Source organism: Thermobia domestica, chromosome 2 (assembly GCF_964235325.1).
Source record: "Thermobia domestica chromosome 2, izTheDome1.hap1.1, whole genome shotgun sequence".
NCBI classification, from domain to species: Eukaryota; Metazoa; Arthropoda; class Insecta; order Zygentoma; family Lepismatidae; genus Thermobia; species Thermobia domestica.
The window spans coordinates 45561286-45589138 of record NC_137455.1 but is presented as its reverse complement, the minus strand read 5'-3'; the positions used below and the strand labels follow the sequence as shown (position 1 = coordinate 45589138).

Genomic DNA, 27853 nt, shown 5'->3' with positions numbered 1-27853 from the left:
GCACTTTTCGTCTTGTATTTTACAGAAAATGGAGTTTTACTTCGAAGAAGTTAACTTTATTGATGAAGCAATTTTCCAAGGAAGATTGAGAGGCTTGCATAGTGCTGATCGTGTTTTACATACGTGGCAACATGTAGTTGATCTGCAAGGAGCAGGGTATATTGGGTCTTCTGAAATTGTAAGTGATCTATTATCGCTTTTGTACCTATACTTTAAAAATAATCAATATATCATACTGAATAATGTTCGCTCAGCAGCAGATATAGATCTTTTTGACCACGTTTTTTTCTGTGAAGATCGATTGTATGATGCGGCATTTATGTCATATTTAAATTATATGGCCTCTGAGAAGGTGAAGTTAGAGCGAGTGAGTGATAAAAGTGTATCCGAGTTCTTTTCATTTACGGGAAATCGTGAAAATGCTCAATCAGAACATAATGATGATGACGACTCATTACATATTGATTGGGCACTATTAAATGAAAATAATTTGGATGAACCATTAGAAATTCAAAATTCCGAAACAAATAACGAAAGCGACTTTACAGAGATGTGGCAAAAATTGCAAGAAATTGAGGAAGAAAATGCGCGTGTGGATCGTCTGAATAATGCACATTATTCAGAAGATATGCGGCCCACAACTTCTGAGCACCTACCATTGCAAGGGTATGGAGGGAATGAAACAGAGTGTAATATGTTTGAAATTGTGGGGAGAAATGTGAGAGAGTACCCGCGTTTCAATATGAAAGGGGTGGAAATTATTGTAAAACCAACGGCGCAACATGTAATTACAAATCCCATGGATTATATTACGTCCATGATGGATTATGCGCTCTCTATCGTTCTGAGGGATACACGACCCCACGATTTTGTCGGTTTAAGAATAAATTCCGACAGAGATCTCCTGAATAAAGAAGTGTTTGTTCCATGGCGAAAACGTCAAAATTTGAATACCGATGTGGTTCTTAGAACGGTGGAGAACGTACTAAATAGCAAGGAATCATTTCTTTTAGGGAATCATTAGAATTTCGGTTTGACATTGTTGATGGATTACACAGACAGGGTGTACGTAAACGCGCAGCAGTAAAAAAAAAAAATATATGCAGAAATGAGTATTTTTCTCAAGGATCATGTGGTGGCCACAAAGGCTAGTGATTTTCTTTGCCAAAATCCATAGTATATTGGATTACAAAACATGAAGAGAGTAAGGATGCACTATACAATATGACCCTGCCTACGCGCAAAACGTGACAAAATAAAGCAGAAAAAATGTGTAACGATGCAAAAATGTACGTTGAACGGAAACAGGGATTTGATTTGGAAGATGTAATTGCTTTTCAAAATTATTTAGTGAAAAAGAATTATCAAATTGTAGTATATGAACTACCGGAAGGTTCCAGAGCACCTGTGGTACGCTACCCAGGAATAAATGCGGAGAAAAATGTATTTATTTTGTATCAAAGAGGGGATACTGTGGGCCATTTCCAGCCCATTAAGAATATTAATTCATTTATGGGTAAGAGGAATTTTTGCTTTTCGTGTTTGGAAGGATTTTATGAAACACGTGCGGCTCACCAATGTCAGATGAGATGTTCGTACTGTGAACATTTTCATAGTAAAGAAACTAACGCGAAATTGGTACATTGTACACAATGCATTAGAAACTTTGCTGAAGGCAGCACTTGTTTTAATAACCATTGAACACTAAATAAAGTAAAAAAATCCACATGTGATTACGTGAAATTGTTTAACTCATGTGGTGTAATTTACGATGTGAGAAAAAGAAAATCAGCTCATGTATGCGGCGACTACTATTGTAGTCTTTGTAAAGTGCACTAACTGTTAGCCATCGATGTTTCGTTCAAAAATGTAAGCTAAAACGCACTGAACGGTTTTTGTACATTATATTTGATGTGGAAACCATGCTATTAGCACCAAATGAGAAAGGTGAACGGGAGCATGCCGTAAATTTATGTTGTTGTTTGAATGTATGTTTCAACTGCATAAATACTGGAGTTGTGGATAGTTTGTGTTTTAAGTGCGGAGATAAAATAACCAGGAACCGTATGTTTTCTTTCACAACCATGGAGGCGTTTATTGAACATGTGCTTATGGAAAGGCCAGAGTATCAGATCATTGTGGCACTTGCTCACAATAATTCGAGATATGATGGTCTATTTTGTGTTCGGACACTTATTGAGAAATATAAAATAACTCCACATGTTCTTATGCACGGTCAAAAGATACTTCAAATTAGTATTAGTAAGCGTTTTTATTTTCGGGATACTTTTCTTTATTTTGGTGTAAAAGTATCCAAATTACCGAAAACATTAGGATTGAACCACATGTAAACGCTTTTGAATTTCAACATTTTAACGTTAACAAGCTGCAATTACAAGTTGGTTCAAAATCATTTCCACCGACACCCCTCATTCCTGATTTTGCAAATGGATTATATGTTCAAACATATTCCACTCTGTTTTCCGGTACCGGTATATATTATCAAGATGAGGGGATTCCCATACAATTTCCCGTGAAGAATTTCGACATGGATACACTTTGTACCCGTTCATTCTATCTCCAACAGGAACATTAAATGATTCTACGTGGGATGTCATACGTGATTCCCCTGTCAATTTAAAATTATCATTTTCTCAACCTCTACAAAATTCCATTACATGTATTATGTACGCTCAATTTGACTCTCATTCAAATCGATAAAGACAGAAATGTATATACTGATCATACAATGTAAAATTTCGTCATTTGAGTGCCATGAGGGTTATTGTTCACTTCTCCGCGTTCAACGATAATGATGATCATATTATTATTAAGGAACTTGCAATTGTAAATCCTGATATCCCCTTTGTACAACGCTGGATTTTTAAACCACCATATCCATTACATGAATTGTGTGTGCCGCTCATACTTTCGAATAAACATCTAGTACAACATGATTATGGTATTGATTGGTACAATGGCGATGTAGATTACTCATTGTTACCTACTATTGTGCTAATACCTGTACCTTGTATACTTATGGTAAGACACGTCAGGACTATTTGCAGCGACTATTGGAACGGATTGTTGTGAATTTAGAAGATTTACAGTACGCAAAAGCGTCTTCCTTGGGATTTCATGTTTACTCTTGTGCTTATTTAAAACACAGATTTGGACAATTTAAGTGTTGTGTGCGTGAAGCTTTATTATATGCTGAATACTTAAAAGTCTATGGTTAAGTTTTATACGTAAAACCAAATAGTGCAACGTATGTTCCATCAAAAATAAAACAAAAGGAGGAAAGTAAGGACGAAATAGACTAATAAACATGTATAGTGATCAATTATTACAAGTGTTACTAAAGGACTGTATTAGTGGTGCAAATGTGGCTGGAATTTATCCCATTGATCGTTTACCTATACTTGTTCAACACCTTGTAGGACTGATTATTAATTTGGACAAGTCTGATTTACCTGGTAACCATTGGGTAGCGATCTATATCAATAACAATAAACATGGGTACTATTTTGATTCTGTGGCACAGGGTGTGCCTAAACTAATTCAACAGTTCCTACAAAGGAATTGTAAACTCTATTTTGTAAATACTGTAGAAGTTCAAGATAATCATTCTATCATGTATGGATATTTTGTATTATATTTTCTGTATTATATGATACGTGGTGTTTCATTTGACAAATGTATTGCAATGTTTAATCATAAAAAAATAAAAAATAATGATAAGCTTGTCAAAAAACATGTAGAAAACATAATGAAAAAAGTAGATGTTTGTAGATTTTTAGAAGTAAATAAATACCATTTTTTTAAACTTTTATATTTTTATTTCTCCATAAAATATCTCTTTCTTACAATAATTTTAAGATTACAATGGAAACATTAACCTTGCTATGCCCTTAGTAAGAGTTGTGGATCGCTCATTTTTCCACCAATAATTCAATTGTTGTGCATTTCGATATGCACATGCCGATTTTGATTCTACTTGCTTATGAAATGAACAAATTTCATTACAAACGGTACCTTGTAATTCTGCTAATGGTGGACAATCTTTTCTTTCCAGATCCACAACGTTTGCTAACGCAAAGGTTTTCTTTATCCAAATGGATTTTTCCCCACTTTTAAAAGGAAAGTTGCATCTGATGCACAAAAATTACATAATATTCCGAATATGTGATACAAAATAGCCAGTCTTACTAGACCATGACAAGCCATGCAAGTGGTTTGTAAGCCAATCGATTTGTTTTTGGCAACCTATTGGTAAATTGTTAAATTCACATGGTACTTTTACTAAACAATGGAAATTTAATGTATCAACACACGCAGTAAGACAAAATTCACGTATCACAAATTCATTCGGGGAAATCTTAAATCCCTGTATGTCTACAATATACATTTTATGGCGAACTGAAATTTCACACGAACGTTCCATGACAACTGGAATAAGTTGTCCAATAAATTCAGTATTTTTTAAACATTCACCAGTTTTTAACATAAAGTTTGTGATTGAAATTTCACGATGCCGTTCATGAAAGATTTCAAAGAGTTCTACTAAAGTCTTATCATTCAACAAGTGCTTTTCAAGAAAAGTTCCAGGATTATGCTGCATAACACTTATTCCATTTGAGCGTAAGTATACAGTTATCGTTTCTAACACACAACTTTCACTAATGTTTTGTCCACAATTCTCACTACCACAATACATGATTAATAATAATAATAATAAAAGGAAATCAAACAATTAAAAAATGAAAACAATACACCATTTACCATATGTCCACGTATTTCCCATAATCTTTTTCTAGTAAAATTTTTAATAGAGTGAGACTATATTCAAAGACCCACACAAGATCTCGGAAACGTTCAATGAAATTCCATATCATCGCAAAAGGCTGTCCATGCTTTTTTCTGTAAATCGATAATAATTCTTCACGAACCTCAACTTTCGTTACGGGATCTATAGCTTTCCGTTCAAGAGATTCCGTATCCAACACCAAAAAATCATGTGTCCATTGACTGCTGTCTTCGAACCCGCAAGCAAAATAAATACATATATCGTCTGGTTTCCAGTATATTATACAGTCTTTTATACAATCCAACGATGTACGCTCCACAGTATACTCACATGGTAACTTCAAAAATTCTTCCAACTCCCAATTCTGCACCGGGGAATTACTCACTGTTGGTGAAGGTGTAGGGGGATATTCTTCTATTTCGTTTTCAACATCAAGTAACGGGAAAACTTCTGTTTCCAGTGGCGGAGGTTGCGGGCTCACCACCGGTTGGGATGTCCCCGATAAAAACGTCAATACATCCAAGTTGGCCGGGGTAACTTCTGTTTCCAGTGGCGGAGGTTGCGGGCTCACCACCGGTTGGGATAAAAATTCTGTTCCCGGTAATACATCCAAGTTAGCCGGGGTAACTTCTGTTTCCAATGGCGGAAAGTGCGGAATCATCACCGCTTGGGATAAAACCTCTGTTCCCGGCAAAGATAACGATTCTGCGAAATCACTTTCACCTCTTGTATTAAAATACAAAGGGTTCGGTAAATCCATGCTTTAAAACCAATCTATAACTCCTTTTCACTAAAAACACCGGGTATTTAATATGCTTCGTCTATCACGTAATATCCCATTCCAACGATCAAAATTCCAGAATATTCTCCAACATCAGCTGCCGCGTTACATGTGATGCATATTAATGAATCCAACAATATATTAGATTGTTCTACGTGTGTGATCTGCATATTTTATTTCCGAAAGGTCTTTCTGTATTGTGCTTGTCCAATTAACATTTCTTTAACCGGAAAACATTTATTATATGTCATGTTCTCTTTTCCCTATACAACCTCCGTACGCAGGTGTATACATTATCGTATTTCTTCTGTGTCATTTACAAGATCATTACTATGCGGAAAAAAGGGTGTATCCATTCTTCAAACTGTCAACCGGCCGTGTATTAGGAAGTGCTAACATGTTGAAAATATCGTCACTTATGAATATTCATGAGTGGCGAATTTTGTCCAACAAACTGCTTTGGTTCACTCAACTCATCCAAGAGTGGATCTCCCTCCCAGAAGAAGAAACTTTCTTATTTTATATATAAATAAAATCCATCGCAAAGTTTGGAGCTCTTAAAAGTAGCTCTAAGTAGCAGTATTACAATCCCCCCCCCCCCAGAAGTCCGTCCTGGATCCGCCCCTGCGTAGCACATTGTCGATAGTCACAAAACACTTATTTTCACTTCTCTTATGCTCTTCTGGAAAACTGTACCCTGCTGAAGGTCCATGTGGGAGCATAAACAGCAATTCAACTTCACATAATTCATGATTTATTCATAATATTTCTGCTACGCCCCACTGGTTATCGTACATATATCTGTGTAACAAAAGTTTCTTTTTGCAGATTTCTTAAATCTACACTTTGAATTGTAGAAGTTCGATTTTGGTGGAAGCATGAAGTTAGTTCATGGTGGCCCGTTACTGCCATAAAAACTTCGCCATTTTCCGAAAGCCAAAGATGATTTCGTCGTCGAATTCAGTTCAGGCAACAAAACGAGAGTAATTCCCTTAGTTTGTACTTACACTATACTCACAAATTCTTCTACGATTTTAGTGGGGGCGCGGTGGCTCAGTGGTAGAGCGTTCACCTACGGTGCTTGGGGTCCCTGGTTCGATCCCAGCTCTCGCCGTGTAGGCTTTGTGGTGGACAAACACCGTGCTCGTGGGTTTTCTCGGGGTTATCCCGTTTCCTCCCACTTTCTGCATTCCATCATTTCATTCATTTCTAATAATCACCGTCTCATTTAGCCTAGCCGGCATAATCGTGGGACGTAAAACTTAAAGATTTCATTTTTTTCACTTTTTTTTCTTCTGCGGTTTTAATACTGTGTATCTGTTTTTTGCCTAAGGTTATGCCGCGTTGTCACATTCTTTATATCCCCCCTCCCCCAATACCGTCGCAGAGACCCTTGCATGGCCGGTTTCACTGCAAAACCACTGCTTTATCGGACCTGTCTGCATCTCGAACATCTGAAAGCGATTTTTAAAGTGGGATGCAGCACCATCAGAAATCCCTGACACGGTTTGGGAAATTGTAGACCCTTCAACCTTTTCTATAAAATATATTTTCGCTTTTCTTCGAGTATTTTTAGAATTTTGTCTATGGCTATGAGTACATGAACCGAATCGTGTGTTTTATCGCCGTTTATTACAACAAAACTGTCAGTTGTTTCATATTCCGGTAATAACTGATAGTCCTGGATCCACAGTACATGCCCGTAAAAATTTGTGGGTGCACGGAGTTTTATTGTTGCATCGTGTTTTTCGACCTATCGTTATCTACTTTTTCTTGGGTAGACATCTCAATTATGGTCGCTTATCTCCACAGACGCCATTTTCCAATATGGCCGCCAAATAAGTAACCAACATGCATAACTAAGGAACTAAGTCACCTAGGAAAGTGATTTTGGTGTCGAATCATTATTTTTCGAGATCAAGGAAGTGAAATATTACCATAAAATTGCTATATATTGAAGAATTTTATATATTACAGACAAAAGATACACTATGTATATACAGGGTGGACCATTTTAATTCATCCGCGGGAATATCTCCGAAACCACAAACCGAATCAAAAGAAGTTCTCAATTATATTTGTTCACCACAAAGAGAGACACATTTTGGCGTACTCTTCAATACCAACATATTAACAGTGTTGCCAATCCATCACAAAGTTGTATTTTTTTAAAAAGTCACTATGTCAGATTATTACAAAATTCAAATCTACATTTAAAAAGAAAACAAACAATACCACACTTATTGTTCAGTGTTGTAAACTAACGACGCTACAATATCACAAACATTAAAAACAACCAAACATTGAAGGCTTCTGAAATAATAATTACGCAAATGAGACGTACGGGACAAGATATATCGAATGCACCTTAGTGTCTAATACTATAATCATGATTTGATTATTTCGAATAGATTTGAACAAAATTATAAGAAATTAAAAAATTAGTCTTTTTGAAAAGGCTTTATTTCATAAACAAAGTTAATATACAAAATGGCTTTACGTTTACAAATATACGTAAAAGCAGTAAATCAAATATTGTGCTATTAGTATCATTATGAATTAATATTTGTTAATGGTCCAAAATATCATTAATATAAACAAATTGAACCATTAGAAAAAGTGCTGATGTGGCTAAACAACTGAGTATTTTTACAATATTTCCCACATACAAACAACATTTTAGCAGCCACAATATTTAGTCTCTAATATTATTTTGTCATGTTTAATCTATGCTATTTTTTGTGTCAAAATATAAAATATCAATATCAACACATAAAACGAAGTGGTTTCATAAAGAGCACTGCGTTACCCTTTTACAATTTTAAGTCTTTCCCGCACATATCTTATACCTCACATTTGAGCAACCTTATTATTTAAATTACTAAAAGTAGTTTATTTTTGCAAATAAAGATAAAAGATTACCTAATATGAGTCCAAATTTATAAGTCTGAAACAAAATGTATGTAACTTACAGCTGAGAATTTTCACAGCGCTTGTAAGAAAGACAGTACATTGTACACAACAGTTGAAATTTCTTACATATATATTGATTACAATTGTTTGTTTTGCAAGAACACACTCACAATACAGCATCTGGTAAAGATCGGAAACACATTTTCGGTCTCAGGAAACCCATTCAAATTTCACAGTAATATGTTCTTTTTCTAATCACAACAGAGATTCTCCGATGACCAAATACGCACTTTTAATGGGACCTCGAATAGTAGATGAAGTGAGTTGCAGCTCTGATGAGTTTAGGGCTCAATAGATAAAGTTCATAGCATAAACCATAAAAATGTTTCTACTTTTGTCGATTTCGCCCACACTTTCGTAAAATATGTTTCTGCATTCCTCATGTCTTCAACTGAGAGACTGCTTGTTTCAGCAAAATGAAGAAGATAATTTGTTGGTTGTGCATTCAGTGCTGCATTGTTTGTACCCACTTTATTTAAAATGCCATTCCCAGTGAGAATGTGGGCCTTGAGGACGACGCTACTCATTTTGTCTCTAAGTGTATCATATAAGTGGTGAATAGGAATGAAACGATTCTTTTCTCCCATCCCAAACGTTACCTACAATTGTTTCAGCCCTTTACTACTCATGGTTGCAAAATATCTTAGTAACAAAATAGCCACATCAGTATCATTGGACAACTCGCTGCGCGCCGCGTTCAAGTGCCTAGTATGTGTGAGGTACAATTCTTTGGTCGGCTTCTTCAATCTTTGATGTGAGCATTTCAATATTAGTTACGTTTCCTTTTATGCGTACGGTAGCGGGAAGGGCACTGTCATTTATTACAATTCCGCTTGTAACAAGAATTAAGTCTGTTGAAGGTTTTTCAAGTATCACTTTTTTTGCTAATGCTTGCAGCATTATTTTATTTTGAACGGCATTCCAGAATTTTAGTTTGGATTGGTATATGAGTGTGAGACTGAAGGCAAGCGAGATGAATAGATCCGGTAGTGTCTGATTGACGTACTCTCTTACTTTCTTTGAGTGAATTGTCACAATAACTGTCAAAAATAAAGTGTATTTCTTTGGCTGGGCATACTTTAGTGGTTCGTTCAATAACAGCGTTTATTGCTTCCCCAAAGTTATTAAATCTGACATTTTCAACATTCTTATCTGCGACATGAAATCAAAAACTACAGTAGTCCGTGTTTGAAATTTTGGATGAAATGAGGTACTCTTGTCGATTTTTTCTCCAAATACGATACTTGCTCATAGTATGTTGTTCTCGAAGGTGCATCACCTTCAAACAACTAACTTGAATTTACGAGATCATGAGAGAGTATTTCTTGCATTGTCAAATCTCTTTCATTTGCAATGTGAATTTCTTCTGAGTCTGTGCAAAATCCCTTGATTTGATTATGGCAGGTGTCACAGTTACGTTGTTTGTGATAAGAATTTCGAAGGTGGGGACATATACTTTTTCAATTCTGTCCGTCAGTTTCCTTTCTTTGGTAAAGAAGTGCTCTTTCCTAAATTTCTCATTGTTACTCCTTGTATCTCTTAATACACCTAAACTTTTCGCCCTCACATCCTCAGAAACAATTTGCTTTGTCACAATGTTGTGTAAAATAAAAGAACCATCAAATTTGAATGGATTACCTTCTGCTATTATGAACTGAACCAAACGATTGGCTTTGCTTCCCAATTAATTCATGATGAACTGTTTCTGTGTGACTCACTACCTGTGCATTTATAAGATTGTTCCAAACATTGGCAATGGCGAGAACTTCGTGATAGGTCAGTTGCCATTCAGTGACGTACTGAGTTTTACGCGTTTGTCCAATTATTCCTCTCGTACTTTTTAGAGCTCGTTGAATTGTTTCATATCTGGGCCCACTGCGTGTAATGGTGCCGACTTTCCAGAAACTGCAAACTGACCATTCAAGAACTTTTCATGCAAGTAAGGAAATCTATTCCAAGGCGCTTCATTAATTCCAAGTATCATGATTCATAACGTAAATAATTCAGGTAATTGAATTGCTGAAATATAGGGATTAATGACTCAACGGTCTCAACATGTAAATTCCAGTCTCTTCGCGATCAGACGTTACAAAGATTTTGATGAGTCCTTCAATGTTGAGAAAATTGTTGAGGTAACTGCAAAGTTCTGATTTCTCGTTACATTTATTCACGAATCTTAAATAACAGTCTCTTAGTTGTTGACTTGAAACTAACAGTAGAGTATGGAGGAATTTACATTTTTCTTCTCTATTTTGCAAGGCCAGTTGAAACTGATTTACTTCTTTAAGCAAATTGTTGTATGCTTCCTTTTTGTTACTACTCCAGAGAGCATCCCAAATCATTTTCTCGAGTACTTCAGAGACAATTAACATTCCTTGAAACGCCGAACATATTTTCCGTTTAGTACACTCTTAACTGAATTCACTCTGAAGATCTCTGTTTCAACCAGAGCATCATCGAAACCGCTACCAAGGAGGTACTTCCCACCACACCGTAGAGCCACTTTTGTGGAATGAAACATTCTAAGCATTGGCAATATGTCATAAAATTCCTTTGGGTTACTTAGAACTATGTACACAACTGTACAGAATACTCCTTCGTCACAAAAGATCGGAAAGTTGGGTTGTTTCAATAGTTGTCTCACAGATTCAAAGATTTTAATGGCAGTACACACAGTAGCGTAATCGGTAACTGGGGAAGGAATAACTGGCAGAAACCCAACTTGTTTAATTAGTACAACTTTTGATGAAATTAAAGGGTGTATATTTCTCCACGTTGGTGATACGAGCTGAGCGTCGCCTGAAGACGCACCACATCGAGTAAGAGAAATAACAAACTCAGTTTTTAGAGCACATGTGGATGCCTCATCAGATGAATGAATGCCAACATCCTCAGCTACTGTAAAATTGTTCGGAAGAGCAAGATTGGTTATACTCTTCCCTCGATTTAGTTTTTCTTTTTTTCGACACGGTAGCTCACACAAAAGTTTACAAATTCTGTTCATCAGTACAGTTTGTGAAATATTTTTTTTCTGTGGATCTCTTCTGATGTTTTATGTTGAAAAAGAACCACGGCAGTACGATGACTCTCAAATGTACCTGGGAGCGGTGAATATCCTCAAAGTCGAACTTGTCAAGAGCTCCTATTGTAAAGTCTCTTAAGTTGAAATAACTTGGTATCGGTGTGTCAGCTTTGGACCTCCTTCAAATAAATTCCTGCGTACGCCCCTGGCTATATTACATGCAAGACTTCAATATATCGCAAATGTAAGGTAATATTTGAATTCTCTGACCCCGAAAACCTATGATTCGACACCAAGATCACTTTCCTAGATGACTTAGTTCCTTAGTTATGTATGGTGATTGCTTATTTGGCGGCCATATTGGAAAATGGCGTCTGTGGAGGTAAGCGACCATAATTGAGATGTCTACCCAAGAAAAAATAGAAAGCGATAGGGCGAAGAACACGATGCAACAATAAAACTCCGTGCACCCACAAATTTTTACGGGCATGTACTGTGGATCCCGGACTATGAATTTCACTTTGCAGAATATTACTTCAGTTTTCAACGAAGTCCACATGAAGTAAAATAGAATTTGTATCTTGAAATTTTATACGGTGCTTTTCGGTAGCAATTAATTCTCTTTGGATTTTCTTGATGTAGTCATGAATTACAATTCTTACAGTTAAACCAGCAATGTACGATACGAAAACAGAAAGTGACACTGTTTTTTAACGAGATCATTGTTTTCCCATATGGCATACGTAACACTTTCATTTTCATCAGGATCAATAATTATTCCTTCCACTCCAGGACAATCACCACATTCTTGAAGAAGACAGCTGTCATTTTCTACGGATCATACTACTAAAGGAAATAGGTCACTCATGACAGCTTCAATACAGGCTGCACCTTTGATTTGTAGCAATGCAGTAGCAGCTAACTTAAAATTTGCACAATACACACACACTTCCCTCGCAGGTTGCCGACTGACCGACTTTAGTCAAATACTATAAAATTCCGAGTGACCCATTCTTATGCTGGGATTGTTCTGTTTAAAAAGTCAGTAAAATTTCTTTGGAACGCGTAAGAAAACGTTTTGACTTTTTTGTCCTTTTTCGAACACTGTAATAACATCGCACTTAATTGAGACTTTGTCTGGAGCATTCCAAATCATCATTGAGGTAATAGTTCGGGCCTTTTATAGATTATCAGAATTTATTGGATGGCCATTTCAAGTAAACTTAAAATTTGTGTGTTTTGTAATCGTAATTTCCACCTGATTACTTGACTCATTTTACTATTTCAGAGAGCCTTTTTGATCAAAATAAAAAAAAAAAAAAAAGTCAAGGAAACCTTTTATTCTTCATTTAATGAATGTGAACCACAAACATAATCAAATCATTGCACTTTTATTGTTCCCAGTATTGCTAACTGTGACATCAAAGTTAACGAAACTTTAAAGGGCTGTAGTTAATTCATGAAGCATTGGTCGAGAATGGTATTTGGTATATTTATTATTCATGTAAAGTTGAACCATCTGACAAAATTTCAGAATTTTAAAAGATGGTGTTTTCGAGAAAATGGCAATTTTGGAAAATTTTACAAATTCTCGAATTTTTTGCGACAAAACGGTGCACACACAAGCGATAGAAAATTTTTTTCAGAAAGCGGGTAACTAGGTCTTACCAACCGTGAAAACAGAATTTTAAAATTCGAACCGGAAGTGCTCGAAAAACATTCGCAAACTTCAAGTTTTCAGATAAATTGACGTTCATTTGTTAATTTATGTACAAAAAGATACGCATGCGCAAACCAAACTATAATAAAATATAGTTTATTTATATCCCTATGTACATACCACAACAAGAATTATAACTCTACCTATCTCCATAGCCGAATGGTGAGGCTCCGAAGTTGACTATTTTCCATGTCTTCTACAGTTCATAAATTGTACTCCCCGTCTTTGATGGCCCATTACTTGGCGGGAAAATTTTTTCGACAAAACAAAAAAATACGGGTCCCTTAAAAATATGTCTAGTTGCTATAAAAAAAAGTTTTAACAGTATCTGAGATGGTGATGGTACATGCTCTGCCTGAATTGAAATGGAAGGCACCCATAAAAAAAACTACATACGTGTTACAGTTTCGCCAACTAACACTTTGGCTTCATCAGACACTATACGTATGTAGTTTTTTATGTGAATATATTGTTTTGCTCAGCAATTAGTTTAGTTTAAGCTTATACAAAGCAAAGCTTCTACTTATGGAAAATATTACAATTGCTATTTCATTTAACATAGGACATATTACCAGTGTGAAGCCCAAACGATTGGTGCAGTTGGTAAAGTTTCACTATTTTAGATTGAAAAACACATCTTTCCAATAACTTCCCTCTCTTACCATTTTTTTTTTTTTTTTCGTATCTTTACGTATGACGGAGTTGATAATTGCCCCAGACTTTTGATTCATCCAGTATACATATCTAGAGAGGAAAATTGGAGAGAAAAGGACTTAGAATTAGTAAAACCAAGACAGAATATCAACTTTGCTCATGCGATAAAAATTTAATCGGAAATACAATAATACAGCTGGATGAAGAAGAGGTGATAATGACGAAAAAAATTCAATTGGGATCACTACTGGAGGCACGATGGCTTGGCAGTAGAACACTTACCTCTGGTGCGTAGAGTCCCTGGTTCGATTCGCGTCCAAGTGAGTTTGTGGTGGACATCGTGTTCGTGGGTTTCCTCGGGGTACTCCCGTTTCCTCCCATATTCTCATTCCACCGATTCTTTCATCATCATTCGCTTGCCTTAATCGTCCATCTTTTAGTCTGAATGGCGTATCGTAAGAGGTTAAACTGAAAGATCTCATTTTGGGATCAATACTACAGAAAACTGCAAGAATGGAAGAAGATGTAGACAGCAGAATTAGCAGCGGTTGAACAAAATGAAGAAAAGCGACGGGAGTATTGTGTAATCGTAGGATACCACTACGTCTTAAAAGAAAAGTTTAAAAAACTATGTGAAACCTGCCATTTATGATACGGATGGGAATGATGGATGACGAAGAGGAGAGAGAAACATAAATTGCATGTTGTGAAGTTGAAGATGCTGTAATATATATGTGAAGTGACGTGGAAGTTCAAAATTAAGTATGTCAAGATGATACCAGTGGTAGAAAAGCTTTGGTAGTTTGAACATGTAGAAACAAGTCCTTCAGAATACGTAGCTCACAGAGTGTATGCCGTAGAATTAAATGTGAAACGAGCGCGAGAGCGATCAAAGAAGAAAATGGAGAGATTGTGTGACAAACAATATCTTACCCTGACAAGTGTCATTTATTTACTTGGCTATATTAAGTTGCGACCTTACGCTAGCGGACGTCAGGCATTCCTTTCCCTCCTCTCCAAGAATAAACATAAGTAGTGTTATTAAATATATTAATACAGAAAGATTCTGCCACTGAACTTGAGCGGACTCGAACCCTGGTCAATCTCTTTCTTCCTCTGGGCGGTTGATCTACTCAAGTTGAAATGGTTTTATATGGTTAGAAGCCTAGAGATCATATATCTAAAATAGTGATTGTTTGGTATTATTAGGCATACGTGTCTAATAATATTAGTGGTAGAAAAGCGACGGGAGTATATTACTTATGGAGCATATAGAACACATTATAATGTAGCAAATTACCCACCTACGTGCTTTAGCGTCCTTGGGATATAATTTTTTTTTTTTGGGGGGGGGGGACACATCAAAGAAAGGTATTTAAACCGTAGTACCTAGCCCAACCTCTTTATTATCTTCGATTCCATTTTCTGCTTACCTTCACGGACCCACTAAGACATATCAAGAACTCTGTTATAATCGTTTCACAGCCTGAATATTATATTCCAAATAAATATAATAATTATTATTTATATGTTATTCTGTCGTTAGTAAATAAATTAAATTAGAATAAAATATTGAATATTTTGTACTTCAAAATATTGTGAGGACGCGTCCCCCTGCCAGAGACGCCCATGCTTACGTGTGCTTCTATGTCAGTTATTAAATCCAGTATTTCGAATGCTATACACAGGCACTCCTCTTCAGGGACAGGCACAAGCTTAAGTTATATTATACAATAAGTCTTCACATATTTAGTTGTATCGTCACAATGAATATTATAAGAATTTTCCAAATTGTATCAATACTTAATAGTAAAATTTGCAGCTTCAGAGAAATTGGGGGCAACTGTTTTCTTACTAAATACAAATATGAATGTATGTACTTGAATACATACGATTTTGTGCATTAAACACTAAAATAATATACCTAGGTATGTTTGAATTTTTCTTTGTATATATTCCAAGTTTTATCAGCAAACGGATTCTTCTAGAAAGACTTCTCGAGTCGTTGTCCTTTCCTTGTCGTTCGTCGGAAGATATACATTGAGCACACATCGATTTAAATATGTCTCCTGGCAAATGATTAGGACTACGATTCGAATATAAAAGAATCCGTTTGCTAACGACGTGAAATATATATATATAAAGTATTAGTAGTGTAAGGTATTACATATGTCCTTAATTGTTGTATAAAGTAAGATAATAGGAGTAGCCTATAATGTTAACTAGTAACGATAAGTGACTACAAGCACTGATTAAATTTGGTAATCGTTGTTTTAAAAAAATCACTTTTGATACAAAAATAATGTAATTATATCTTATTATGAGAAAGAACATAAGCCTGTGTTTGTCCCGAAACGTCCGAGGGTAACGGTCGAAATATTGGAAGAGAAATTTACGTTGTATCATTATATATTCCATACATTCGACAAGCAATTAAAATATACGAAGGTTTATATCGTGGTCTAACACGTAAAGTATTTGATAATGTGTTCTAAAACTAATAATACTGAAACAAATATACGGGATAACTGATCTAGTCAAAGTTAGTGAAAGCTGTAGTCTTGCAAAATTGAAATGTTTAAACACGTTTTTCTTGAAGCAACATTGAAAGCACAGTATTTTTGTGTGAAACCTTTCATAAATTAATCATCTACCCTCTTACAGTGCTTTTAATAAGTTTAATACACTAAGCTCTAACGAAATTAAGCTAACCCTTCTATGTTCTCTAACCAGAGTGAAAGTATTGTGTATACAGGGTGTTACGTAATTTGTCACAATATTTTGGGAATTGATTCCTAACATCAAAATAAGAAGAAAAGTTCATATGGACTTTCGGTCGGAAGTGCATAGTTTTGTAGTTATAGGGCGCCGAAAACGTAAAAAAAATGAACTTTAAAGGTCCATAGTTCCACTATTATAGGACCGATCGTAGGCGGGTCAAGACATCACTGAGGAACTAGTATGTGAACTATCCAAATATCCATCTTTCAGAACTTCCGGTACTTGCACAATCATTTTTAGAGAGGTTGTTCGGAAGTACTTGATCACTCTCCACCTACCTCTAAAAGTTGGTGTGCAAGTGCTGGAGCATTCTTAAACATGGATATTTGGATAGTTCACATATCAGTTGCTCACTGATGTCTTGACCCGACTACGATAGGTCCCATAGTAGTGAAGCTATGGACTTCCAAAGTTCACGTTTTCGGCACCCTATAACTCCGAAACTATCCACTTTTGATCACAGGTCCATATGAACTTTTTTTCTTATTTTGGTGTGACGAATCTGTTCACAAAATATTGTGATACTTTTTTGTAACACCCTGTATATTGATGTAATTGATAAATGTATTTCTCGTACGTAACTTCAGATAAGATGTGTGTTGCCAACCTTGCCGACAGATAGATAAAACATTGGTTGTGATAGAATATAAATTGATAGATTTATTGCGGAACTGAAAGATGATCGAAACCACCCTTTTGTCCTTCCTCATGAGTTATTCTTTTCGGTGATTCTCTATATTTTTTCCAATTTCCTATATTTGGAAAATCCAGGGAAAAAAGGAAAAATAACGTGTTATTTTTATGCTATATTGATTATTCTGTTATTTAATTTTTCTCTGTTTTGTGGCTAGCTTGAGTTTAACATTGCGAAACAAAAGGGACAAAAGGGTGAAGTTATCGTAAGACTTGTTTGATTTGCGATTCAATATTCAAAAATTGGTACAAGTTTTATGTTTCAGTTGTTTTAATTGAAGCCTGACAAATCAGTTTCGTCATGGAAGATTATCTTTTAACTCACGAAGGACGGATATTATTGGTTGGAGAAGGCAACTTTTCGTTTACAGTTAGTTTGATTAAATATGTGCAACCTGCCTTAATCACTGCAACGTGTCTTGAAGCTGATATTTCCGTCGAATCAAGGTTGAAGAATATATCCTATTTAAAAGAGAAAGGTAAGATAATAGCGGTGTTCGCCAGGTGTTTAGCTCTGTTCTAGCCACTGTAATTCCATGTATAGTAAATTCATTCTATAAAGTCCAAGTTAGAGTTTGAAAGAAGTATTTATCACAGGTAACGTAAATATTACCAAATCAAACTCAATATGTACTCTTTCTGCTCTTATTCGTACATGCTAATACACAGAGTGAATGAAATACACAATTGGACTGGGAATCGAGCTCAGATCTCTGGTTTACCGTACCTATACACTAACCAAGTTAACCATTACGCTACACCACCGAGCAACTTACGGTACATTTTATTATCTTTGAGATCGACATTCAGCTACTCAGACCACATGGACTGTACCATAACTATTGTGCTTGAATAACACATGTCTACATCACAAAACACCTCTGACAGTTGAGTTATATGTCCTATAGTGCGTCCAGTAAGAGAACGTCTCTGACAGCTCGCAGTGACATTGCCAGTACTCGCGTGTCAAGTTTTTTTTTCGGTGCAACTGTAGTGGCAATTTAATTAATGGTATAAGACAGAGTGATCGTGGTTGGTAACACGGGTATCAAAATAGGGGCTGCAATGTCCCACCGCATGTGGTAAGAAACGTCAGAGACCATCTCTTGTTGGCCGTGCTATAGTTCTATATGAAGAGTGATACAATGTGTGGCTGTTAAGAAAGCGGACTGTATAGCGTGTGTCTACTGGTCATGAAAGTCATGAAAAAGTCATATATTTTGCTTAGTGGTCATGAAAGTCATGAAAAAGTCCTTTATTTACCCAACTGGTCATGAAAATCTGAAATCTCAGAGTATATTTTTATACTTCATACTTTTATACCTCATACTGCATGTACTGAAACAGTTGTATCAGGTCAGTAATTGTGAGAATTTCCCCCACCAGTTAGTGCTGGTTAACTGGTACTTTACTGTCTTCCTAGCTGCTCCCCATTTCATCTTCTAGTCTCTGTAATATAGTAACAACTTTTTACTGTCCAACTTTGTGATCTGCTATTTCTTTACTTCTAAGAAATGTAAATTGTGTACTTTTGGGCCTTTAGACTTATGCAAATAATATTATTCGTTTGAGTTTGCAGATTTTAAATTTGATGATCTATTTTTTTAAAACGAATTTCTTTTATAATTTGTTTTGTCTTTGGGCAGTTCTGTGAGTGCTTAATTTTAGACAAATTTCTGCTAGATAGATAATTATACTCAGAATTAAAACTTCAAATACAGTATATAGTGATTAACTGGTAAGAGCAGGCCCGTATTTAGGTAAGTGCTATTCTGTGCTCGAGCACAAGGCGGCAGAATTTTAGATTCTTTCTTTAAGATTCACAATAAGTGATATTTAAGACTAGCAACCCGCATAGTTCCGATGCACCACTGATGGTAGGGGTTTATTATTACTAATGGTAAATTTTTATCGCCATGGTCATGAAAATTTGAACAAAAAGGTCATGAAAAGTCATGAAAAAGTCATGAATTTACTTTCTGGTATTCCAGTAGACACCCTGTAATCGCCCTACTTGAGGCAAATTTGGACTTTAACCCCGACCTTTATGACGTCATAGGTCAAAGGTCAATGACCTAGGGGTACCTAGGACCACCCCCTCTAGATTTTGGCAGGGGTACCATGGCCCACCCCCTAAATTTTGGCAGGGGGAAAATAGGACCACCCCCTTAAATTTTGGAAATTGCCAAATCTAAAAATTTGGTATGGTAGCCTAGGACCATAGTATGTACCTCTATCAGTATTGGGTGTCTATGTCGTTCCCTTTCATGGGTAAAAAATTGCCAAAAATTCAAATTTCGGGGGTTTTGACCTAAATCATCCTCTTTAATGAGGTATTATTATCCTATATGATTATATGGGCGTATACAGAGTCCATTACCTTTCATAAGACATGGCTATATTAATGCATCTCTTGAAAAATTTGGGAGGGATACCTTGGCCCACCCCTTAAATTTTGGAAATTGACCAATTTAAACATTGGGTATTATAGTACAGGACCCCAATATGTATTATAATAAATTTGGGTGGTCCACCTCGTTCCCTTCTATGGGTACAAAATTGCCAAAATATAAACGTAAGCAATACGATATACCACGTGTTTGGTCGATTTTATCCCCTTTGATGAGGTGTTATTATCCTATATAGTTATATGGTCATGTATAGGGGTCCATTCCCTTTCATAAGATATGGGTATATTTGTGCACCCCTTTAAAAACTTGGGAGGGGTACCTTGGCCCACCCCTTAAATTTTAGAAATTGCCCAATTTAAACATTTGGTATTATAGTACTGGACCCTAACATGTATTATGATAAATTTGAGTGGTCCACATCGTTCCGTTTTAGGGGTACAAAATTGCCAAATTTTAGTACAACCACGTGTTTGTTCTTGTGGCCCAATTTATTTCCTTGGATGAGGTCCTATTACCTTATATGGTTATATGGTTATGTATAGGGGTCTATTCCCTATCATAGAACATAGGTACATTTGTGCACCTCGGGAGGGGTACCTTGGCCCACCCCTTAAATTTTGGAAATTGCCCAATTTAAACATTTGGTATAATAGTATAGGACCCTAATATATATTACTATAAATTTGGGTGGTTCACCTCGTTCCCTTTCATGTGTACAAAATTGCCAAATTTTAGTACAACCACGTGTTTGGTTTTTGGCCCAATTTATTCCCTTGGATGAGGTCCTATCACCTTATATGGTTATATGGTCATGTATAGGGGTTCATTACCTATCATAAGACATAGGTACAGTTGTGCACCCCTTGAAAAATTTGGGAGGGGTACCTTGGCCCACCCCTTAAATTTTGGAAATTGCCCAATTTAAACATTTGGTATTATAGTATAGGACCCTAATAGAGATTACTATAAATTTGGGTGGTTCACCTCGTTCCCTTTCATGTGTACGAAATTGCCAAATTTTAGTACAATCACGTGTTTGGGTTTTGGCTCAATTTATGCCCTTGGATGAGGTCCTATTACCTTATATGGTTATATGGTAATGTATACTGGTCCATTTTCTATTATATGACATGGGTATATTGATGCACCCCTTTAAATTTCGATTTAAGCATTCGGTATTATAGTACAGGACCTCAACATGTATCATGATAAATTTGGGTGGTCCACATCGTTCACTTTCATGGGTAAAAAAAATTGCAAAAATATAAACTTAAGCTATATGTTGTACCACGTGTTTGGTTTTAGCCCAATATATCCTGTTTGATGCGGTCTTATTACCTTATATGATTATATGGTCATGTATATAGGTTCATTTCCTATCATAAGATATGGGCACATTGATGCACCCTTTAAAATTTGGGAGGGGTATTTTGGCTCATCCACTCAGTTTTAGAAATTGTTTAATATAAGCATTTGGTATCTTCGTGCAGGTCTTCAATATGTACCACTATAAATTTGGATGGTCCACCTCGTTCCCTTTCATGGGTAAAGAACTACGAAAAATCAAATTTCGGAGGTTATTGACCCCTTTGATAAGTATTTAGCACGTTATATGGTTTATTACCTTTATATGTTTATGTTCCCTTTTAAATTTGGGAATTATCAAATAACAAAATTCGGTAAACGTTTTCTAGGACCATTGTAGATGTTAGTGTTCCTCTTATGGCCAAATATTAAAAATTTAAAGATCATTGACCGGCTTTATTTTTGAATAAATACAGGATTTATTACTTTTTCATAAGACACAGGTGTATTTGTGTACCAATCTTAAATTTTGGGAGGGGTACATTTTTTATTGTCATATCAATAATTGGTAATTGTTCTTAAATTTGGATAGTATCTCATTCATTGGGTAAATCATTGTCAAATATGAGTATGGTCACGTGATCAGTTATTGACCTATGATGGGATTAGGAGTCCAGGACATTGGTACATTTAAACTTTGTAGGATAATTTGAGAATTGTCAAATGAAATTGCGTCATTGGTTTTGATTATTCCAGCCAAATATAAACGTAAGCAATACGATGTACCACGTGATTGACCTTGATGAGGTAGTGTACAGGGATTCATTTCCTTCGTTGTGGTACTTCTTAAGTTTGAGTACACACTTAAACAGTTGGTGTACTCAAACAATTGACGGACATTATTGACCTTATTGAACATATAATGATATGATTAATTCTAAGACTTAGGTATATCGAGAGAAGTATTCTTTAAATTTGGGAATTGTGTTAAACAGAACTTTAACATAAGGCGCAAAATTTGAAACAATACTTTGAACTTTAGTCATAGCTCATAGTCTAAGATCATTTGTGGTGATTGATTTGACCTTGAGCTTTAGAAATCTGATAGCTAACCTTATTGAATCTTATGACTCATAGTCTTAAGGGAATACATGCTACAACACTGTCAAAGTTATTGTTGATGCAATTTGATTGGTTGATCACTATCTTTTGTGCAATCTGATTGACTGATCACTATCTTTCGTGCAATCTGATTGGTTGCTGATTTTTCAAATCTTTGCTGCATTCAGTTTTAAGTTTTGTTTAACATTTAAAAATCTTGGTTTCGTTCAACATTTTGCACTCACTGATAAATATGATCAAAACCGTTTATTTGTTAATCGAATAGTTAAAAACCGGATAAAGTTGGACGGTTTGTCGATACAATGTATTTTGAACTTCTTGCACTAGTTTGTGTTTAGCATATAATTTTAATTCCAGTTGAAGTCTTTTAAGGTCTATTGCAATATCAATTGGTGGAAACTCAATGTCCATTTGATCACAAATAAACTGTTTATCAACACAGGTATGCACCCACGAACGATGTTGAGAACCATCACAACTTCTAGATACATGTTGTACAATATGCATGACATATTTTTCAAAATAGTACTTTTTGAGGAATATACTTGTTTTGTTGCACACTTCCACTGCATGTTTAACATACTGGAATACGTTGATGAATTTGTTCCATTCCGTTTGCGTTAGATGCACCATGTTGAGAGGGACATGCAATGTACTCTTTTTACGTAACAGCACCATCTTCTCTTCGAGGACTGTACGCAGCACCACTTCATGATTTGAGCCTAATGATTTGACTATGGTCACATTTAGCTCATCATGAAAATAATCATTCATTTGGTCGATTCGTGAACATAATATTTGTCATTCTTCAAAGTTCAGTTGTACACCAAATTGTTCTGCTTTGCCCAATCGAATCACAGGTTCAAACGTTGTAGCACTGATACCAATCATCACATGTTTTGTTTGAAATATATTTATTGGATAATAGCTTGCGAAAAGGAATTCTTTATCGTTAGAAGTACACATCTTTCCTGTTGAAAGGCACTTGCTCAAATGATTTCGTGGAATGACACTGTATTTTGCTGATTTATAGTTATTACTGACGTTATTGAAAAGGAATGTACTGACGTTTGAATTCATGATTTCATCACAGTTGCTGACGTCATGCTGACCAACCAAATTCATAGATTGCATTCTGCATACAGCTATGTCTGACGTCAAAGGAATGTGCTGACGTTTGAATTCATGATTTCATCACAATTGCTGACGAAACCGGCTGTGTACTAAATTCAAATTGATGACTTCGACCCAAGAATCCTTTGTAACATAAAGATACAGATCCAGTATTTAAGAAACGTAACAGTTCTTCTTGTTTTGATGCTTCCATGGGTAAATATCTTACTGGTAAAATTATATTCTTATCATTTTCAAGCTTCACTACGATTCTTAATCCAAACTTTGTAGGGATTTTTTGGCTAGCTAAAATTCTATAAGGTACATTCTGTTGTAAATCAGTAATCTTGGTAAATGATTTCATCACATCACGTGTGTTTAGAAACTGCAGACAAGTAGCCATGATGATGTTATCATGAATACTAACTCGAACGATACTTATATATGATGGAAAACTGATGACGTTGCATTATCACGTTCTGACGTGTACTATTGCACCATGATAAACCATGTTGTAGAGACCTGCACGGGCCGGGCTTGGGCGGGCCGATTCTGTTATTTCTTTGGGCCGGGCCGGGCTTGGGCTGGCCGACACTGATTTCTCTTTAGGTCGGGTTGGGCTGGGGCCGATCAATTGCAATTCTTCAATAATTATTGACTTTTGTTAAACGATAATTGGTATAAAGCCAAACGTTGAAGAAGTGTGTCCGTGAATAATGTTACAAGAAGGCAATAGCTATTTACAGTTTGTGTCGCTTAGCGGCTCCACTTTCACTATAGAGGATTGCAGGCATTATGCGGTTAATTGAGCTCTGACCTTGACCTTCACTGAACTCAAAATATAACAAGAAGGGGTGGGAATGTTTCGCCTGTCACTAAACAATATTGCCATCTTCACTTTATACTAAAAATCAATTAAGTTAGATTTTTGTTACAGGGAATGGAGTTTCTGTTCTCTCTATGACAGGCAAAGTTCTAGGAGGCAATGGTACCATTCGGGAGGCAAGCGTCAGGTTGTGAACCAGAGTTTAGAAAATGTTTCTGAGGTTAGGTCAAATTTAGTACTAAATTTTGAGAAAGATTGGGGCTCGAGCTATTTTTTTTAAAAATTTATCGGGCCGGGGTCGGGCCAAAAACTTTTCAAATTTATCGGGCCGGGCCGGGCTTGGGCCAAGAATTTTAAAAAACTTATCGGGCCGAAAATCTCCAAAACTTTTCGGGCCCGGGCTGGACCGGGCCTAGGTACGTTCGGGCTGGATTGGGCTCGGGCCAAAAAATTCGGCCCGTGCAGGTCTCTACCATGTTGCTAGAGGTTTTTGTTCTAAACAGTTCCGGTTCTTTACTAATGAGTACACAAACTTTTAAAAATGTCAAACCAAACTTTGAAACAAAAATTTTCAAACAAATATTTTGAAACAAAAAATTTCAAACTAAAAATTTCAAACAAAAAATTTTAAACAAAAATTTTTGAAAAAATTTCAAACAAAAATTTCAAAAATTTTTGAAAAAAAAATTCAAAAATTTTGAAACAAAAATTTCCAAACTAAAAATATCAAACGAAAAAATGTCAAACCAAAGTTTCAAACAAAAAATTTTCAAACAAAAATTTTCAAACAAAATTTCAAACGAAAAAATTTTCAAACAAAAAATTCAAACAAAAATTTCAAACAAAATTCTGAAACAAAAAAATTCAAACATAAATTTGAAAAGAATTTTCAAACAAATAGTTTCAAACAAAAAATTTCGAACTAAAATTTTACGTTTCACGGTTAACCGTCAAACTTTATCCGGTTTTTAACTATTCGATTAACAAATAAACGGTTTTGATCATACTTATCAGTGAGTGCAAAATGTTGAACGAAACCAAGATTTTTAAATGTTAAACAAAACTTAAAACTGAATGCAGCAAAGATTTGAAAAATCAGCAACCAATCAGATTGCACGAAAGATAGTGATCAGTCAATCAGATTGCACAAAAGATAGTGATCAACCAATCAAATTGCATCAACAATAACTTTGACAGTGTTGTAGCATGTATTCCCTTAAGACTATGAGTCATAAGATTCAATAAGGTTAGCTATCAGATTTCTAAAGCTCAAGGTCAAATCAATCACCACAAATGATCTTAGACTATGAGCAATGACTAAAGTTCAAAGTATTGTTTCAAATTTTGCGCCTTATGTTAAAGTTCTGTTTAACACAATTCCCAAATTTAAAGAATACTTCTCTCGATATACCTAAGTCTTAGAATTAATCATATCATTATATGTTCAATAAGGTCAATAATGTCCGTCAATTGTTTGAGTACACCAACTGTTTAAGTGTGTACTCAAACTTAAGAAGTACCACAACGAAGGAAATGAATCCCTGTACACTACCTCATCAAGGTCAATCACGTGGTACATCGTATTGCTTACGTTTATATTTGGCTGGAATAATCAAAACCAATGACGCAATTTCATTTGACAATTCTCAAATTATCCTACAAAGTTTAAATGTACCAATGTCCTGGACTCCTAATCCCATCATAGGTCAATAACTGATCACGTGACCATACTCATATTTGACAATGATTTACCCAATGAATGAGATACTATCCAAATTTAAGAACAATTACCAATTATTGATATGACAATAAAAAATGTACCCCTCCCAAAATTTAAGATTGGTACACAAATACACCTGTGTCTTATGAAAAAGTAATAAATCCTGTATTTATACAATAATAAAGCCGGTCAATGACCTTTAAATTTTTAATATTTGGCCATAAGAGGAACACTAACATCTACAATGGTCCTAGAAAACGTTTACCGAATTTTGTTATTTGATAATTCCCAAATTTAAAAGGGAACATAAACATATAAAGGTAATAAACCATATAACGTGCTAAATACTTATCAAAGGGGTCAATAACCTCCGAAATTTGATTTTTCGTAGTTCTTTACCCATGAAAGGGAACGAGGTGGACCATCCAAATTTATAGTGGTACATATTGAAGACCTGCACGAAGATACCAAATGCTTATATTAAACAATTTCTAAAACTGAGTGGATGAGCCAAAATACCCCTCCCAAATTTTAAAGGGTGCATCAATGTACCCATATCTTATGATAGGAAATGAACCTATATACATGACCATATAATCATATAAGGTAATAAGACCGCATCAAACAGGATAAATTGGGCCAAAACCAAACACGTGGTACAACATATAGCTTAAGTTTATATTTTTGAAAATTTTTTTTACCCATGAAATTGAACGATGTGGACCACCCAAATTTATCATGATACATGTTGAGGTCCTGTACTATAATACCGAATGCTTAAATCGAAATTTAAAGGGGTGCATCAATATACCCATGTCATATAATAGAAAATGGACCAGTATACATGACCATATAACCATATAAGGTAATAGGACCTCATCCAAGGGCATAAATTGAGCCAAAACCCAAACACGTGATTGTACTAAAATTTGGCAATTTCGTACACATGAAAGGGAACGAGGTGAACCACCCAAATTTATAGTAATCTCTATTAGGGTCCTATACTATAATACCAAATGTTTAAATTGGGCAATTTCCAAAATTTAAGGGGTGGGCCAAGGTACCCCTCCCAAATTTTTCAAGGGGTGCACAACTGTACCTATGTCTTATGATAGGTAATGAACCCCTATACATGACCATATAACCATATAAGGTGATAGGACCTCATCCAAGGGAATAAATTGGGCCAAAAACCAAACACGTGGTTGTACTAAAATTTGGCAATTTTGTACACATGAAAGGGAACGAGGTAAACCACCCAAATTTATAGTAATATATATTAGGGTCCTATACTATTATACCAAATGTTTAAATTGGGCAATTTCCAAAATTTAAGGGGTGGGCCAAGGTACCCCTCCCGAGGTGCACAAATGTACCTATGTCCTATGATAGGGAATAGACCCCTATACATAACCATATAACCATATAAGGTAATAGGACCTCATCCAAGGAAATAAATTGGGCCACAAGAACAAACACGTGGTTGTACTAAAATTTGGCAATTTTGTACCCCTAAAACGGAACGATGTGGACCACCCAAATTTGTCATAATACATGTTAGGGTCCAGTACTATAATACCAAATGTTTAAATTGGGCAATTTCTAAAATTTAAGGGGTGGGCCAAGGTACCCCTCCCAAGTTTTTAAAGGGGTGCACAAATATACCCATATCTTATGAAAGGGAATGGACCCCTATACATGACCATATAACTATATAGGATAATAACACCTCATCAAAGGGGATAAAATCGACCAAACACGTGGTATAACGTATTGCTTACGTTTATATTTTGGCAATTTTGTACCCCTAGAAGGGAACGAGGTGGACCACCCAAATTTATTATAATACATATTGGGGTCCTGTACTATAATACCCAATGTTTAAATTGGTCAATTTCCAAAATTTAAGGGGTGGGCCAAGGTAT

The 27853-nt window shown here is 35.6% G+C and overlaps 1 protein-coding gene across 5 annotated transcripts in view; it reads left to right on the top strand.

Annotated features, from left to right (window-relative positions):
• LOC145671580 (mitochondrial ribosome-associated GTPase 2) overlaps positions 1-27853 on the top strand; it is a 91276-nt gene that overhangs the window by 17611 nt on the left and 45812 nt on the right. For 2 of the 5 annotated variants that reach the window (XM_081740770.1, XM_081740777.1), the window contains one exon: positions 17698-17910. The exons of 1 other annotated variant lie outside the window; for it this stretch is intronic. In XM_081740770.1, coding sequence (XP_081596896.1) covers positions 17733-17910 — 178 coding nt within the window. In that variant the 5' untranslated portion in view covers positions 17698-17732. Of the gene's footprint in view, positions 1-25; positions 3806-17684; positions 17911-27853 lie in introns of those variants that run through there. 2 more of the 5 variants (XM_081740782.1, XM_081740790.1) reach the window with 2 other exon arrangements.